The sequence below is a fragment of the Monodon monoceros genome, unplaced genomic scaffold, assembly GCF_005190385.1.
Source record: "Monodon monoceros isolate NGI ecotype Baffin Bay Population unplaced genomic scaffold, NGI_Narwhal_1 Super_Scaffold_21, whole genome shotgun sequence".
NCBI lineage: Eukaryota > Metazoa > Chordata > Mammalia > Artiodactyla > Monodontidae > Monodon > Monodon monoceros.
The window spans coordinates 133,312,048-133,330,338 of record NW_021703778.1 but is presented as its reverse complement, the minus strand read 5'-3'; the positions used below and the strand labels follow the sequence as shown (position 1 = coordinate 133,330,338).

Genomic DNA, 18,291 nt, shown 5'->3' with positions numbered 1-18,291 from the left:
CCATCCAAACTTTTGGCTTGGTCTCCGGCTCTGAGCTTTAAAGTTTTCTTGCTTATTTTGATATATTCTCAGAATCTACCCTTTGGTTTTGCAGTGTACCTTTATCCTAAATTTCCTGTTCTGTAGTGACCACTGCTGAGTTCTAGCCCCTGTGACATAACTACTCATGACTTGACTTCTCTTTTACTTTTAATTTGGCTCTTCCAGTTTTCTGCCCGTTACCTGTCTATGCCCTCGTTATATACAAAGGCCAAAGCTGACTAAAAAATCAATTGAAATTAAATTTTTATATTAGGTTTAATAAATTGTCTTTACCTTCAAGTACCAGTTTCCACTCAGATGTGAATGTGGTCCTAACTTTGAAATCTGTGTCAGAATTTTGGCAGAAGGCCATATACTAAGAATCCGTGATCTCTCCTCTTTAGTACTAGAATGCCGTAAGAGAGATAACTAATAAAACGAAAAACACATAAACGAAATAGCACAGAGAGGTCCATATATATATAGTTAAAAGAATTGTTTCCTAGATGAGCGGCCCAATGAATACTTTTAAAATATGACATTTTGTTTACCTTAAAATGTTTTCAGTATCTGGATATACTTTATATATCTCACTCATTTTTTTGTTTTAGCAGACATTTAACCACAAAATAATATTTATAAAACTGTGAAAGGATTATTATAAAACAAACACCATATAATCCATCATGAAACCAGTTTAAGAGCCAGAATATTCCTGCTACCCTAGAAGCTCCCTGGGTGCCCCATCCTAATCTTTTTTTCTCTCCTTCTCCTTGGAAGCCATCACTCATCTCAAGTGAATCAATTCCCTAAGAAGCAATCAAATGATCTCAAATTTTGTATCTACCATACTTTCTTTCTTTATAGACTTATGTTTATATCCATAAATAAAATATTAGCCTTATACATATTCAAACTTTATGTAAATTGAATATGTTTATATTCTTCTATGACTTGCTTTTTTGCTCAGCATTATATCCATGAGACTCTTCTATGCTTCTTCCTGTAGCTGTAGTTCATTCATATGTCATTGCTATATAATATTTCCTTATCAATTCTCCCATCAATGAACATTGAGCTGATTTCAGTTTTTTGCTATTATAAGCATTGCTGTCATAAATATTCTTGTGCATGATTCTTGGTATATATATGCAAGAGTTTCTTTCGAGTATATAACTTGCTAGGTTTAGGGTATGTATATATTTAGCTTTACTAGATAGGGCCAACTTGTTATCCAAGATGGTTGTACCAATTGTAACCTTTACTTCAAACCTTTGCTAAAACTTGATATTGTCAAGGGTTTTTTTCCCCCCAATAGTGGCCATAAATTGGTAGATCATTTAAGTTTTAATGTTTATTTTCTTGAGTATTAATGTGGTAGAGCATCTTTTCCTAAGTTGTTTGGCTGTTCTGATTTCCTCTCCAGTGAAGTGTCTGTTTAAATGTTTTGCTCAGTTTTCTGTTTGATTGGTTGTCTTTTTCCTGATATGTTTTGGATATATAAAGAATATTTTTTGTCAGATGTGTTTCAAATTTCTTTTCCCAGTATATAGCTTGTCTTTTCACTTTCTGCCCTTTGAGGAATAGATGTATTAATTTTAACATAGACAAATCTAATCTTTATATGCTCTTTGTTTCTTGCATAATAAATTCTTCCCTCATTCAAGGTTATAATGATAATCTCTGATCTTTTCTTCTAAAACATTTTTGGTTTTGCTTTTTGTAGTGAAAGCCTTAATGCACTTGTTCCAGTGACTTTTATTGACTAGCTCCCTGATCTGTACAGGCAGCTCTGTTATTTATCAAGTTTCCAGGTATGTGTGGGTCTACACTGGGTCTTTATACTCTGTTGTATTGGTCTATTTGTCTAACTCTGCCAATTCCACATTGTCTTACAGGATTTTAGTAAGTTTTGATTTCTGGTAGGATAAATCCCCAACTCTTCTTCAGGAGTTAATTATATTCTTATCAACAAAAGAGTTTCTTTCCTTCACTTTGAACAGATACAAAATTAAACATTACATTAAGGAATTAATATTCAAATATTCCACAAAAAGTAAATAGCTAGATAACTAGAGTGGAGATATTTAGGATGTTGAAGCTACTTTGGCCAAAGTAGCGTTCTTAATCTGGATAATATAGGTATTTCCCCTTCCCCAAGTTAATAGGTTTTGTTTTCTTTCAGCCAGACACATATAATATCAATACTAGGTAAATAATTTACTAAATGCTTTCTCAAGGCCTCGAAGCTTACCTTATCCACAGAAAGTGCTTATTTTCATGTAGGTTCTAAAGGACTCTGGTGAGTTCAGGTTGACTAGGAAAAAACAGTTACCCTAGAGGTATTTTGGGGGTAGTGTGCAGGGATAAGAATCCATACAACCAGTTGGTATTTAAATGGAATACATTTAAACAGTAAAAAAATTCAAGTGATATGATTGTTATAGACTGACTTTTTTATTAGCATGCTAAGAGAGAATATAAAATCTCAATAACAAAATAAGAGTATGGGAAATACTATTTGTATATTCTAAATAGAACAAGAAATATTAAACAGTAAAATCCAACCTGAGTAATCTTTGTCCCAGAAATAAATTTCATAGCTGCTGTTGCTTCTTCTTCAGAAATAAGGACTCCATCTAACTGAGTAAGAGTCTTTAATCTGCCAATAACACTCAGTCTTAATGTGGCTGGCTTGGGAAAAATACCAAAAGTTAATTTTTACAAAATATTACATGTGCTATGACATGGAAAGGAGTTCTTTGTTCCTTCCCACATAATTCAAATTATGCATCTCCTACTTTATTATATTTGTCTAAAAATAAAGGCTTAATTCTTTAAATAATAGTTGAAATTAAATTATATTTAAGAATTAATCTTTTTTGTTTGAAGGTGGATAGTTCTACTCTTGTGAAGAGAAGAAATACCACAAGCTGTTGAAAAGTGACTGTGGTGAAAAGTGTTCACAGAACAACTGCAGTGCCTCCTGTTTATCTATATCAGCATTTAGCTAGTCAGCTCCATGGGTGATCCAATACAGATCTTCAGCTCTTGACATTTAATTTGGCAACAGGGCTATAGCTGTACTGTGATCATTCAGGAAGTCTGATTTGGCAAAAGAAAAATATTCTTCAATTTTACTGAGCTAAAAAGGAGAAATACAATAGTATAAACATCATAATATGGCCAATTTAATAGAACCAATCATGCTTTATTCCCTTTTAAAAATGTTGAACACAGTCTATATACATTTTTGAAAAGCAAGGAAAGGAATAGTCTTGAAATTATAAACTTGGGGCTTATTTTAAATACTTGGAGATACTCTTCAATATAATCATTGAATATTGAAATTTCTTAGCATGAATCTACATATTTTTGTGATGAGAAAGAATAGCGTTCAATCAAATTTCCTTTTATAACAGAACATAAACAAGACTTTATAATTCAGGTTCATCAGGGAATGTGAGGCATAGGAACAAAGAATAATAGAATACAGTGAGAGAAACATACTATTGTTAATTTAAAAGTAAACATGCTTTTGTTAATTTTTCCCCCTTTAATAGTATGTTTCTCTCACTGTATTCTATTATTCTTGGTTCCTATGCCTCATTACAGTAGAGTTCTAGCATGCTGAGCTATACTGCACTATGAAAATTCTCTGAAGGTGTGCAAATGGCAGTGACATCTAACACTTTTAAAACCACAATACTCTTAAACTATTAGAGGTTGCAAAGAAAGTCTGATGTGAACTTAAAGACTTTTCTTATAGTAACATTTTATTCACTTGATCACTACACTAAATTCAACTTATGAAATACTTAAGGGAATTCTAGTGAGACAAAGATAGTTTGCCTATTTCTGGCTATTCTTGAATAGTAGTGAGAAAACAGCTTTGAAATAAAAATGATTGTTTGCTTTTTTATAAACATTTCTGTTTCATACCTTTTGCCATGGATTATGTCGAATATCCAGAGTGAGAAGGCTTGTGGTGTGTTTGCATAACATATTTATTTCATCGCCAGATTTTTTCAGTTGATTCCAGCTCAAGTCTAAGTGCTTAAGTTTCATCAGACCTCTAAATCCCTCAAGAGTTATCACATGGTTATGGCTTGCATCCAAATATTCAAGGTTATACTGCAACACATACAAATAGAAGTGATGCTAGTTATACTGCAGCAATGGTATCAATGTACATATTTTCCTAGTCATTTTCTCTTAATTCTCACTTCAGCCTTTTAACATAGAGTGGCAATGTTTGTTTTCATGGAGGAGAAGGCAAAGAGAAACTGGCAAGATAATTGTCTCCAACAAACAAAGAATTAACATTTCTTATATCTAGGCTTCTAGTTTATACAATTAAACTCATGGCCTGGTTAAAAAAGTTTCGTCTTCAGAGGCAGAAACTAAACCTATTCCATTCTATAATTTCCTTTTTTAGAAGTACATGATTTTTTTTTTTTTTTTTTTTGCGGTACACGGGCCTCTCACTGCTGTGGCCTCTCCCGTTGCGGAGCACAGGCTCCGGACGTGCAGGCTCAGCAGCCATGGCTCACGGGCCCAGCCAGTCCGCGGCATGTGGGATCCTCCTGGACCGGGGCACGAACCCGTGTCCCCTGCATCGGCAGGCGGACTCTCAACCACTGCGCCACCAGGGAAGCCCTATATTTTTTCTTATATAAAACATATTATTCTGTTATATAGAATTTTGTACCCTTCTAACATATTCACACACCATTAAGTATTCTTCAAAATGATTTTTCATGGGGCTTCGCTGGTGACACAGTGGTTTAGAGTCCGCCTGCCAATGTGGGGGACATGGGCTCCAGCCCTGATCTGGGAAGGTCCCACATGCCACGGAGCAACTAAGCCCGTGTGTCACAACTACTGAGCCTTCACTCTAGAGCCCACGTGCCACAACTACAGAAGCCCATGCACCTAGAGCCCATGCTCCATGACAAGAGAGGCCACTGCAGTGAGAAACCCACACACTGCAATGAAGAGTATGCCCTGCTCGCTGCAACTAGAGAAAGCCCGCGCACAGCAACCAAGGCCCAATGCCACCAAAACTAAATAAATAAATTAAATAAATTTATTTTTAAAAATGATTTTTCATGATTGCATAGTATTCTAATATGTGAATTATTAGTATTGTTTTAAACATTTCATTATGGGCATTTATGTGGCTTCTAATGGTTGTCAACACTGCAACAAATGTCCATGGTCATAATACTTTAACTGAGACACCAATATATTTTCAGAAAAGGTTTTTAGGAATAAGATTACTGGTTTTAAGGATTTCTGTATTGTTAAGACTCTTGATAAATGTTGCCAAATAGTTTTAAGGAAGTTTGTACCAGTTTTTTCTTCCAGCAATGGAATTTGAGAATGCTCATTTCCTTAAATACCCACCAAACCACCCGCCTTATTTTAATTTACATTATTATCAGTGAAGTTGCACATCTTTTCCATGTGTTTATATTAGACATTTAAAAATTTTTTTTGTTTGTTGTGTTTCTCAGCTTTGGCCATTTATATATTCAGATCTTTATTTTACATATTTGTAAGAAGTCTTTAATTTGTTACTTCTATTTGTTGCAAACAAAATTTTCTTTTAAAGTATATATGAACTCAGACCCAGAACAAGAAAGAGATAAAGAGTACTTGAAGAAAATATTTTGCAACATATTTTTTAAAATAAAAATAATATTACTATAAATTAAAAATAAATTTGATTTCTTTACAGTTTAAAACAAACAATTGTTTGAATTCACCATAGAATTAGTCACTGCTTATATAATGCATAGTTCGTATTGTTGGAATAGCGTCTATTATAGTGACTCAGGTTTCAAGAGTTGAGTGTTCAGATCATTAAAATCTAAAAAATTTCTGGAAATCAAATATTGTTACTGACTTTTTAATCTCATAAGTAAGAAAAGTAAAAAAAATCCTATAATTTACTATGATTATAATTTCTTGAACAAAAGGATATTTGGCAGTAAAAAAGTATTAAGGATATAATCTTAGAACAGCCTTTTAAATTAAATTAATTTAGATTTATAAAAATTTACTATATGGCCCATCTTCTCCCATTTTTCATCAAAAAGTGGTTAAAAACTTGTCCCAAATTCCAGCACTTGCATGCAGACTAGCATTTGTGAATCATGCATCATATAAAGATAACTGCCTTCTTTCCTTGAAAATAGGGGTGGGATCTTCACTTTTTTATATTCCCAGAATATAAAACAGACTCCATACACTCCATAAATATTCAAGGAATAATATTTTCAGTTTTGTAGCAGAGTTTTGTGTTTTAACATTTCTTGTGCTTCAGTTTAAATCTTTTGTAAGTTACAGTACAATGTAGCCCAACTTACAAATATTAAAACCCACAAGACCTCTTTAAAATATTTTAGGGGTAATAGTTCAATCTCTGAATGTAGATTAGCTGTCTCAAGGCATTAGAAACACTTTAACAATAAATTTCTCATTGGAAAAGATAAGACAGAAGTACTATTTCCATAAAAAATTAGGCCCATAATCTATGAAAGTTGAAAATAGCCATACATATTTGTCTTTCCTTGGCCAATTCTGACTATGGTGTAACTATTTTCAGAGAAAAATAAATCTGTTCCTATTCCTTTTGCTTGGATACTCTCCTTTTCTGATAGTTCAGGTGAGTGAATGACAGGCATACAGCTTATGCCATTTCAATTTACCTTATGTGGATGTCTTATTTAGATTTTTAAAAACTCTACAAAAACTATATAGTGTACTTCCACCATTTATGAAGCCCAGGTCTTCCATTATGTAAACAGTCACAGATTGGGTATTTTGACTCACAAGGCAAGGCCAGGGTGATGAACACATAGTAACAATATGTTTACTTTCTGCAACCTAGTAGAACTAATGCTTAGCATGCAAGATGGGTATGGAAACTCTCCATGTTAGAGACACACTTAAGGAAAATGATAGTAAAAATGAGAGGCAAATTAAAAAACTTAGAAGACCATAGGAATAACAGGTGAGTGATTAAATTAGATCACAGCCTTTTATGATGCTGAGATAAATATAATTAATATTAAACACACTTACAAAGTTGATTACTGTAGAATATAGAGGCTAGGCAGCATAGGTGTTCAATCTCTCTGAATCCCCACATAAAAAGAGAGTTAAAAATAAAACCAAAATTCTATGGACAACATTTATAACAAAGCTACATAACAAGGTAGTCCCGTAAGTCTCAAAGAAGTTGGTGGGGATAAACCACCAACAACCACAAGACCTACATGGTGTCCAGGTCTATGAGAGAGGAAGAAGGAAGCATCAGGGCAGCATCTGATGGACCTGAGAATAAGAGAGCCCCAAAATAGCCAACCAATATTCAGTGGAAGGTATGAGGGCCAACTGAATACAGCAGTTGAAAGTGGGAGGAGTTTTGCCCTCTTTGATACCAGGTGAGTGCATGGGACCTACAGTAAAAAGGTCTGAAGGGGGTGGAGCAGTCTAGCCCCTACGAATCTTCAAACTGCCCCACCAGGGCCCCCTTACAGACTGAATCTTTCTTGGAGAAGAAACTGCTGGGCTAAATAAAAATTAAACAGGACAAGGACAAAAAAGGCAAATAAAAGAGAAAGTTCAAACTGAAGTGGAAGAAGGGAATAGAGCCAGGAAATTTCAGAAAGTAAGTGCTACAGTTTTTAAACAGTACATATAAACAGCAGAAGAGGGAGATCTGTGAAATTAGAAAAGTTTTCCCAAACCCCAGTTTTGTTTTAAAAGTTAAGAACTAATTTCACTGGAAAATGAGCAGCAAAAAAGTATTAAGGTCAAATCCCAGATAAAGCTGTGTGAGTGTGTGTGTGCGTGTGTGTGTGTGTGTGTGTGTGTGTAAGACAGAGAAAGAGAGAAATATTGCTATATTGCTGCAGGCAATAAAAGTATACCAGAAATATATGCCCAAGAAACATATCATAACCATAAACCTATTATTTCAGAACAAGCAAAAAGATTTAAGAATGATACAAGATACAAAATAACAACATAAATCTGGATTAGAAAAACTCAGAAATGAGATGAAAGAACCCAGAAAAGAATTCGAAATAAAATAATAAAAGCATTTCAGAAATGAAGATTAAACTAGTCAAAGACAAAAGACATAAACACAACAAATAATGCCTTAAGATAAATAGAAGGTGAAAAAGATGAAAATTTAAAAAATTAAATCAATTTAAAATCTAAATGGAGAGATAAAAAGGACTCAAGAGAAAGTGACAAATAGTGAAGATAGGTAAAGATTCAACATATGGATAATGGGAGTTCCTAAAGAAGAGAACCAACGAAAGGAAACAGAAAAATTGCTAAAAACCTCCAGTTCAAAAAAATAAAAGAAAAAATGATTTTAATCTACATTTTGGTAAAGCATACTGTGAATCCGAAATATTGACCCAGAACAACCAAGCCTGTGACGTACAAGGGAAAAAATTATACATTCTCATCAGACTTTTCTACCGCAACACTTTATGCCAGAAGAAAATGAAATAATATTTAAGATGCCCAAGAAAAGAAATTGTAAGCCAAGGATTTTATATCTAATAAAACTGCCTTTAAGTATAAAGGACATAGATAAATTATTATCAACATTCAGTAACTGAAGGGATACTGTTTCCATAAGCCCTTCCTGAGGAATCTATAATAGAATATTTTTCAGACAATCAAAATGTTTGATACCACCCTAAGAACTGGTGATAAGAATTAAATACACAATTACCAATGAACTAAAAGGGAGAGTGTACAGAATGTAAGGGCTACATGCTCTAACAAAGTAGATATAGTATGATAATTTTAATTATTTTTTAAAATAGAGAAGAATGAAAAGAACATACACAAAATTAAAAAAAAAATCTTTCCAGTAACATGTTGATGAGAGTATTAGCACTATCATTCTGAGACTTTTGTGTGTGTAATAGGGGATAAAACAAATGAGTGATTATTAAATATCCTAATTCTATCACCTTGTATCCCTGAGAATCAGGATTATTGGTGTGGGAAAAAAAGATACAGATGTAAGTAACAGAGAAAGGTTAAGTTAAATGATTTGCAGTCTTAAATTCGAATTGGAAGTATCAATATAAATTCATGAGGTTAGTTTTACTTGCACATATACCACACACACACACACACACACACACACACACACACACCCCTCCCCCACAACAAATTCTGTCCAATGGAAAGACCTAGAAACAATGACCAACCCAGATTGTGGCCCTTAAATACCACTTCTCTAAAAGAAACCAGGGCTCCTTGAAGAAATAGTTGATCCCATGTCTGCAACAGAAAAATACATAAAATGTGTATGGAACATCTTTCATACCAGGCGGCAAAGAAGCTATCACAGACTACTAGGGTCATGGCAAAAGGAGCTAACCTTATGATGCTTCCACTGGCTAAGGATGAGAAAATTTGAGCTTCAATCATGATAGTAATTGCAGTAAATTGAATATCATCAAATATGTTTAAGTCCTTGCATTCCTAATGATATTAAAACTAAAAAAGTATTGCTTATCTTTGGGAATTCGTAAGGAACTAATTCATTATCTTCAAAGTTGGTAAATAAAAGCAAATAAACATCTATTCTGCATTTTCTATATGAATGGTCCTACTGGGTATCCAAATAATAGATAAGGGGAAACGTCTCTATGTAAAAGTGTTCCAATTAATAAATGAAAAAGAAATTCTAGAATAAGAATGTTGCTATTTTGTAATCTCCAATGAATTAATAGATACAGGCATTAATAATGGCTCCTAGAATCAGAAAAGTGAGACAACTAGACATTATGTGTCCCTGTAGTCTCACCAGAGGAATGGAACCAGAGTCTGATCCAATCTCTGGATCCAGTTGCCAATTTGTAGAAAATCTGGAGGGTGGAGGGCATGTAGGGTGTATCATAGGTAAGCAAATTGGCAGGGTCTGGACTGTGGGAAACTCTGGTTTTGAAGGTCCAAGTATTTCTACAGATAAACAGTGGGGAGCAGAAGGGAAACTTAAAAGAGACTTAAAAAGTACAGTACATTAAAAAAAAAAGGGAAAACCAAATTTCTGTGCTAGGGATACACATTTGGGGTGATGGAACTATAGGGGAAAAAGAGCAGGGAGAGGATAACTATTAGCAGTCAGGATAATGATTTCTTGAAGGAATGGGGCATATAGAAGGGGTTTATGCTGTAGGTGGCAAAGTTTTACTTCTTGACCTGGACGCTAGTTAACAAGCATGTTCACCTTATAATAATTTACTAAACCACTTGTTTGTAGTATGTAGTTTTCAGTATCTGTGTTTTATTTTACATACAGCATCTCCTCTCTCTGAACATCCGAAGATCCTTACAGTCATTTTTAGAGACATGTTTATACACTGGATTCTTAATATCTGAGGGGTCTATATCTAGCTAGCTACCTTTACTAGTTCTAAAATTTGAAAATACCACTTGGGCATAAAATTTGTCCAGTTCCCTTACCTGTAAAATAACTGTGGTAATAGTCATCCAATAAGCAGGCTGTGAGGCTATGATGATGAAAGAAATCTTTGTATTAAACAACAACAAAGCTACATTGCAAATACATGCTGGGCAGCTGGCTAAGCTCATTCACCTTGCATGACTTAAGAGTTTAGTCTTTAAATCTGTGCCTAAGCAAAATTATAATGCCTGTTATAACCTTTGGAACTGCAAGCAAATCATTAGAAGAAAATTAAACAAAAATGCCCAAAATTTATATATAGTCCTGGGACCTCTATTAAACTACCTTCTTTCCTCAGTTGCATACCAAACCCAAGGGAATTCTATTAAAAAGGACTTTGGCCTTGCAGTTAAGTCCTTAATCCATTTTGCATGTGGCTGTCCAGTTTCCCAACACCATTAAAATTCCTAGAAGAAATATAGGCAGTATGCTCTTTTATGTCAGTCTTAGCAATGTCTTTCTAGATATGTCTCCTAAACAAAAGCAAAAATAAACAGATGGGACTACACCAAACTATAAAGCTTCTGTACAGCAAAGGAAACCATCAACAAAATGAAAAGACAACCTACTGAATTGGAGAAGATATTTGCAAATCATATATCTGATAAGGGGCTGATATCCAAAATATATTAAAAAACTCATTCAACTCAACAACAAAAAAAACCCAAACAACCCAATTTTAAAAATGGGCACGGGAGCTTTTTCCAAAGAAGACATACAGATGGCCAACAGGTGCATGAAAAGATGTTCATCACTAATTATTAGGGGAACACAAATCAAAACCACGAGATATCACCTCATGCCTATTAGAATAGCTATTATCAAAAAGGCAAGAATTAAAAAGAGGATGTGGAGAAAAGTAAACCCTCATCCACTGTTGGTGAGAATGTAAATTGGTGCAGCCACTATGAAAAACAGTATGGAGATTCCTCAAAAATTAAGAATAGAACCACCATATGATCCAGCTTTTCTACTTCTGTTTGTCTGAAGAGTACAAAAAACACTAATTCAAAATATGCACCCCTATGTTCATAGCATCATTATTTACAATTGCCAAGATATGGAAGCAACCCAATTGTCCATCAACAGATGAATGGATAAAGAAGATGTGGTACATATATACAATGGAATATTACTCAGACATAAAAAAGATGAAATCTTGCCATTTGCAACAACATGGATGGACTTGGAGGGTATTATGCTAAGTGAAATAAGTCAGACAAAGACAAATACTGTATGATATCACTTGTATGTGGAGTAAAAAAACCAAAATAAATGAACAAACCAAACTAAATAAAAACAAACATATAGATAAAAGGAACACAGTAGTGATTACCAGAGGGGAAGTAGGGTGGAGGGAGGGCAAAATGGGTAAAGGTGGTCAACTGTATGGTGATACATAGAAACTAAACTTTTGGTGGTGAGAGCACTGTAGTATATACAGAAGTTAAAATATAATATTGTACACACTTTTATAAACTTATATAATGTCATAAACCAATGTTACCTCAATTAAAAAAAAAGGACTTTGGCTTAGTAAAAGAAAAAAGGAAGAGGGTTTAATACTAAAATCTAAGGCCAATAAGCAAAGCAACAACTCTCACCACAGTCGCAGAAGTAGCAGTACAAGGGCCTTGACATGGTTGCAAGGAGATAGAGAATGAGCAAGACCTGAGAATGATGATATATTCTGAAAATGTATGTCAGTGACTTGGGACCTATGGAAACAGGGGATGCTGGGTTGGAGTTCTGGAACCCATATGTAATTATTTTTGTTATATGACGTATAACAGGGAAAACAAAAGCCAGATAAGATCCATACCTGGGTGTACATGTGTATTACTGTATTTGTCCTTGATTTATAAGAAGGCAAACACAAATCAAACAAGATCTATGTGTGTGATGAGGGTAGAAAGGACAAGGCAGAGAGAAAGAGAACTAACCATATGGATAATGAACAGATGGGAAGACTTGACAACATTAGCTGTGAAGTGGTAAACCAAAAAGTGAAGAAGAAATAAAGACTCACAATAAGGAGAAAAAAAAAAGAGTGAGAAAAAAAGAGCAGAAGAAATTGGAAATGACACTTTATAAATGCCATTTTAAAAACAGGTCTGGAGTAATTTTACATTTATTTTCAAGTAGCTAGAAATCAGATATGACCACAGGTGTATATTTGGTTTGTAAACAGAATCTAAATCTAAGGCCTATTTTAGAGAAAGTAACATACTATATATATAGTTTATGTATGTTTTGTTCCTGAATTGGGCTGTTAATATGGTATATATGAGGTCTAAATTACAAAAATAATTTATTCATTAAATTAATAATTTTATTTTACTTAAATAATTTCAAAAAGATAGTTCTTACCAGGTGGTATACATCATCTAAACAAGTAAATTCATTAAAGCTGATATTAAGTTTTCGAAGTCCTGTTAACTTGGAGAGATCTCTCAATTTACTCAAGCTGTTTCCATGTAGATTCAGACTCTGAAGTAAAATAAAATGTAAATAAAAAACAAGACAGATTATATCCTAATTATAGCTATTTAAATAACATTAAGAGAGAGCCAATGAGAAAAAAATATAATTTTGAAAGTATAGTCTGATTTTATAATATGATTTTAAAAGGTATAGTTTCTAATAGCAGCATTGCATCTGGTTCTTGATTAATTTGATCTTCCACTTGCTCTAAGTTTATCAATAATCGGCATGAAATTCTTTTTAGAAAACGGCTAAATATTTTGTTGTGATATTCATTAGGGCAGACCTATTTTTCAGGCTAGTGAACAGTGTAGGCCCTAAAGATTTTGGGTATTGGCTAGGTCGCCTCACAAGAGAAAGGATGGCAAGGATACACCCTGATTACAGGAAACCATATGAGGGCACTGGACTAAGGAAGAAAGGCTGAGGGTGTTAAAGTGGGAGACACAACATCAAAGAAGGAATTGGGAGAGTGTCTAAGACAGTTTCTACATCAGAATTTGGCCCAGATTTTCCCTGCCCATTTGATCCTGGGCTGTATAAAAATGAATGTTATGGGCTTCCCTGGTGGCGCAGTGGTTGAGAGTCCGCCTGCCGATGCAGCGGACACGGGTTCGTGCCCCGGTCTGGGAAGATCCCACATGCCGTGGAGCAGCTGGGCCCGTAAGCCATGGCCGCTGAGCCGGCGCGTCCGGAGCCTGTGCTCCGCAACGGGAGAAGCCACAACAGTGAGAGGCCCGCGTACCGCAAAAAAAAAAAAAAAAAAAAAAAAGAATGTTACTATATTTTTATATTTAGGGGAAACCCTGATGTCTACATAATTTTTCTCTTTAAACTATACCATTGTTAATGGTATCAAATGAAGATTGATGCATAGTCTACAAAATAAATAGTGGCACAAGAAAATGTCAATATAATTGACCACCTTATTCACAACAAATGGGTATCATGATAAAATCAGGTATCTACCTCCCAACCCTCTTCACTTACCACCACCATCTTATACCCTATTATACTGTGGACATAACTAAATTCCTGGCAGGGAGAAACAATTGAATGTCAAAGAGTTATCAAAACTTTGCTAAAATTAAGAAGGGCCAATTTATGCAGACTAGTTTACAGGTCACACATGACAGATTCTACAGATAACTTACACTTAACATGTTCACAATTGAATTCATCATCTTCTCTGATCTGCTTGGCAGTCCACATTTTCAGTCCTGATTAAGAGTTTCACCATCTAACAGATATTGTTGATCATCAATTTCCCCTCTTTTCTATATACATTTGATTCTAGAAATGTTTCTTAAATCAACCGCTCCATACCATCACCACTACAGTGCCTTAGTTCAGACTATTATTTGTCCTTTGGACTACTACAATAGTTTCTACTGGATTTCTATACCACCAGTCTGACCACAGTTAAATCTAAACACAAGCTATCGAAGTTAGGGTCTTTAAAAACAGAGAGCCTATTCCCTAAACAAAAGAATGTAAACTTATAAATTTGCCTTCTGAAATCCATCCTGATGTGGCTATAACCTCTTACTCTTCCAGCCACAGCCTCATGTATCTTCTTTGTATTCCAACCTACACCTATACTTCCACTGTCACACACCCTATGTTCTAGTCACATTGAATTCCTCAGTGTTCCCTGAAGACACCAGGATCTTTCAAAACCATGTGCTTACAGATAAAGTATTTCCTCTGCTTGGAAGACAAAAACAATGAAATCTCTCATATCCTTCAAAAATCCACAAAAAACCCACCTCTTTCTGTGGACCTCTCCCAGCAACTCCAAACTTCCTGTATTTGTTTCCATATCTGTCTCCTCCACTGAAATAATATCCTTGGGGCAGGGAAAATAACTTATTCATTGAACCCCCAATACTTATTTCATTGCCTAAAATACAGCAAATCTCAGTAAATGCTAAATGAATAAATCAGTACAAAAGCCAGACATAACTGACAACTCTAATTTTCAGTATTTAATTGTGCTGTAAGAGAATATAAAATTATGTTACTCTGGGTTTTTTATTTCTACATATTTTATTTATTTTTATAGATGTCCTCATGAAACTCGACCTGGTGGGGATAACTGAAAAGAAAATAAGAGGTATGTACCCTTCCCTCAGTTTCTCTTACAGTAACGGCACAAAGAAGGGAGAACAAAGGGTGTGATATCTAAATATCCTTCTTCTAATATCTAGTATTCTTACTGGAAACCCTAGAAAATTTGCTGGCTTTTAAGCAATATAGGCAAATTTAATATGAAAAAGCCCCTCCATTCTTATGTTATGCGTGTTGACCAAATTAATAGTCAGGTGGAGGTCACAAGCTGCCCAAGGTATTCTGAAGTCTTAACTCTCCTCTCTGTTTCTTATCACAAACCAAAGATAATAAAAAAGACCTACCTTCTGGTGCTGTTTTTTTTTAAACTTTTATTTAATCCCTCTAAATCTATAGGAATACATGTTCTAGAAGCTCAGTCCAATCAGAGCACATTCATTTATTAAACCTTTCATTACTGAAGCTTTATTATCAAGAGTTCATTACTCAAATATGAAATCTTGACAATATAGTTCAGAAACAATTTTTCCATGCTGTCAGCTGGAAGACTGCTCCTGTAATAAGTATACTGCACACTTATGATAAAGGTGGTGATATTGCCATCATGTTATGAAGTTTTCCTTCCTCTCTAATAATAATCCTCTAAGGTAACGACAATCTCCTAGGCTTGAAGATTTGGTGGATGATGCTAACACAGTTTAACCAAAGCAATCCCATAAACTTTCTTAAAAAAGTGTTTCAAATATTTTTAGAAGCAGGCTGAAAACTGTTGACCTCACTTATTATTTTAAAAAATATTTTTTACTTTCTGTTTCACACAATCACTTGAGAAAAAACTGTCATCATAAACAATGGATTTAGAAATGTAACGATGGAGCAAAGTAATTGACTTTCAAGATAAAAATCATTTCAGAATTTTTATCTGTACCTTAGCTTTCAGTGCATGCATAGAAAGATAGCGTCATGTAAGAATAATTTGTCTTCTTAAGTATTCTTATCAATTTATCAGTTAATATCAATTTGTTTACTACTTCTGCAGGTTCAAGTAAACAACCCACTTTCTTTGTTAAGAACCACTCAAGACATTCTGTTTTAAAACAAGTAACTAATGAGTATCTCATGTGTGCTAGGTATTATGCTAGATAATGGCAGAGTTGATGCTAGTCCACTCAGTGTTTATGAGTAAATTAGAAAAAGGCATCCTTACCTCAAGATGCCTTTATTTTCCAGCTTTTAGAAAATTGTTACAATAGGCTGATTTTGTTGGTAAAAGGAATTTTACCAACAGTCATCAAAAAATTGTTGTAGTAAATATACTACTCTTATTTGAAAGTTGCTCCTTAGGTGTGGCCATTTTGTTCAATGTACAATCTTATATTGTTGCCCTCATGCTGGGAATATAAATGACTAAGAACAGCCTAATCTCTGCCCTTGTGGAATTTATAGTTTAGGAAGGATACAAAGCATATGACAAAGGAATCTTACTTAGATTCTTATCTAGACCTAGAGGTAAGAGAAGGAATTAATGCTAAAGTATAGATCAAAAATATGTGTGGGAGTTAACTAGGAGAAACGGGGTCAGGGGAGAACATTCCATGCAGGAGTACAGTGCAGGAGTACAGTACAAGTGCAGAGGCTCTGTGTGGCTGCAAACAGGGTACATTAAAGAAACAAGAAGGAGGCTGAGCACAGATTGCTAAAGCGAGGGTAATATGAGAAGAGTGTGGATAGACAGGCCAGGGACCAGGTCATGCAAAACCTTATAGGCCATATTAAGGACTCTGGTTTTATTTTTAAAACAATGGAAAATCATTTGAGCATTTCAAATAGGAGTAGTGAGGGGTGACAAATCAGACTTGCATTTTGAAAAGACTCCTCTCGCTTCAACATGGAGAATGGGTTGTGGCCTTAAAGCAGAAGCAGGACAAGGCCTCTTTTGCATAGCTCTAGTAGGCATGTACCTCCCCAGCCCCCAACACACAGACACACACACCTTGTATTGAGTTATAGTCAAGTTATATAGTGAATGGCATCCAAAGAGCACATTAACAGAATACAATGTGCATGGTGCCTCCTGGAGCTGTGTAGTAGCCCTATGGAAGTAGTCTAGGTTGGAGATAAAGGGAGTTTGGACAGAATGGTAGCAGATTTGAAATGGACAGATTTGAGAGTCAAGATATAGAGGGAGGCTTAATATCTCAATAGAATTTCCTCAGTGTAAAGTAAGTTGCTTCAGTAAGTTACTCAAATTCTGTTGATTAATTTTGTAAAGATAAAACTCCTGTATTCTATGTTGATTGGTCCTGGAAACTGTTTTGAAACTTACTATCTTAATCAGTTAAAGAGAGTTTATTTGTTATTCAGGAATGAAATTCCTTGCAAATTACAAGGCTACCTCTAGACCTCCACTGTCCTCTATGATAGCCCCTAGCCACATGGGGCTATTGAGCACTTGAACTGTGAACTGAGATGTACTGTGAGTGTAAAATATACTCCAGGTTTCAGAGACTTAGCATGAAACTATCTGTTAATGAATCTTCATATTGCCTGTATGTTGAAATGATAATATTGGGGATATATTGAGTTAACTATAATATATTATTAAAATTAATCTTACTTTTTAATTTTAAAAATCTTTAAAAATGTGGCTAATAGAAAATTCAAAATTACATATGTGGTTCATATTATATTACTACTGGACAACATTGATCTGTAGAAGAAAAGGGCTGGGCACTTTTAAAGCATGCCTGGCATGGACAGCATGCTGCCTGGCATCATCAGATGGGTGGTTTAATATCTTTAGATTTCATGCGATAGATTCTGACCAAATTCAAGGTTCATGTCCCCAAATTTTATTCCTCATAATACTCACCACAATATGACTGTAAATGCTAGTCTTGGCAAGGGAAAGTATTGTTTTATCATCCAAGCTAATAAGTTTTGGTCTGGGCTTGATCCTGGGATCCATTTTTATAACTTCATCATCAAATTTCAAATCCTGGGACAATACTGATCCTTCTGAATTTTTTTTGCTCTCTTCTAGGATAATATTGTTGAATGCAGAAAATAAAGAGTGAGCCTTGACCTAAAAAATTTATTAAAAATGTTGAAAATTTGGTTGCTGTATTTATCATTTTGAAAAAGAAATAGGCTATGTAGGAAAGATGAATTAACTTTTGTTCCTGTTATATAGTAATATC

The 18,291-nt window shown here is 34.6% G+C and overlaps 2 protein-coding genes across 2 annotated transcripts in view; one reads left to right on the top strand and one right to left on the bottom strand.

The window, feature by feature from the left end:
* RTN1 (reticulon 1) overlaps positions 1-18,291 on the top strand; it is a 404,193-nt gene that overhangs the window by 72,758 nt on the left and 313,144 nt on the right. The window contains exon 2 of the mRNA XM_029237636.1: positions 15,087-15,137. Within this exon, the coding sequence (XP_029093469.1) occupies positions 15,095-15,137 (43 nt within the window). The 5' untranslated portion in view covers positions 15,087-15,094. The remainder of the gene's footprint in view (positions 1-15,086; positions 15,138-18,291) is intronic.
* Positions 1-18,291, bottom strand: part of LRRC9 (leucine rich repeat containing 9) — a 94,922-nt gene that overhangs the window by 42,650 nt on the left and 33,981 nt on the right. Inside the window, exons 15-19 of the mRNA XM_029237633.1 lie at positions 17,964-18,176; positions 12,908-13,027; positions 3,964-4,155; positions 2,590-2,715; positions 316-450 (exon numbers count right to left, since the gene is read on the bottom strand). Of these exons, the coding sequence (XP_029093466.1) occupies positions 316-450; positions 2,590-2,715; positions 3,964-4,155; positions 12,908-13,027; positions 17,964-18,176 (786 nt within the window). The remainder of the gene's footprint in view (positions 1-315; positions 451-2,589; positions 2,716-3,963; positions 4,156-12,907; positions 13,028-17,963; positions 18,177-18,291) is intronic.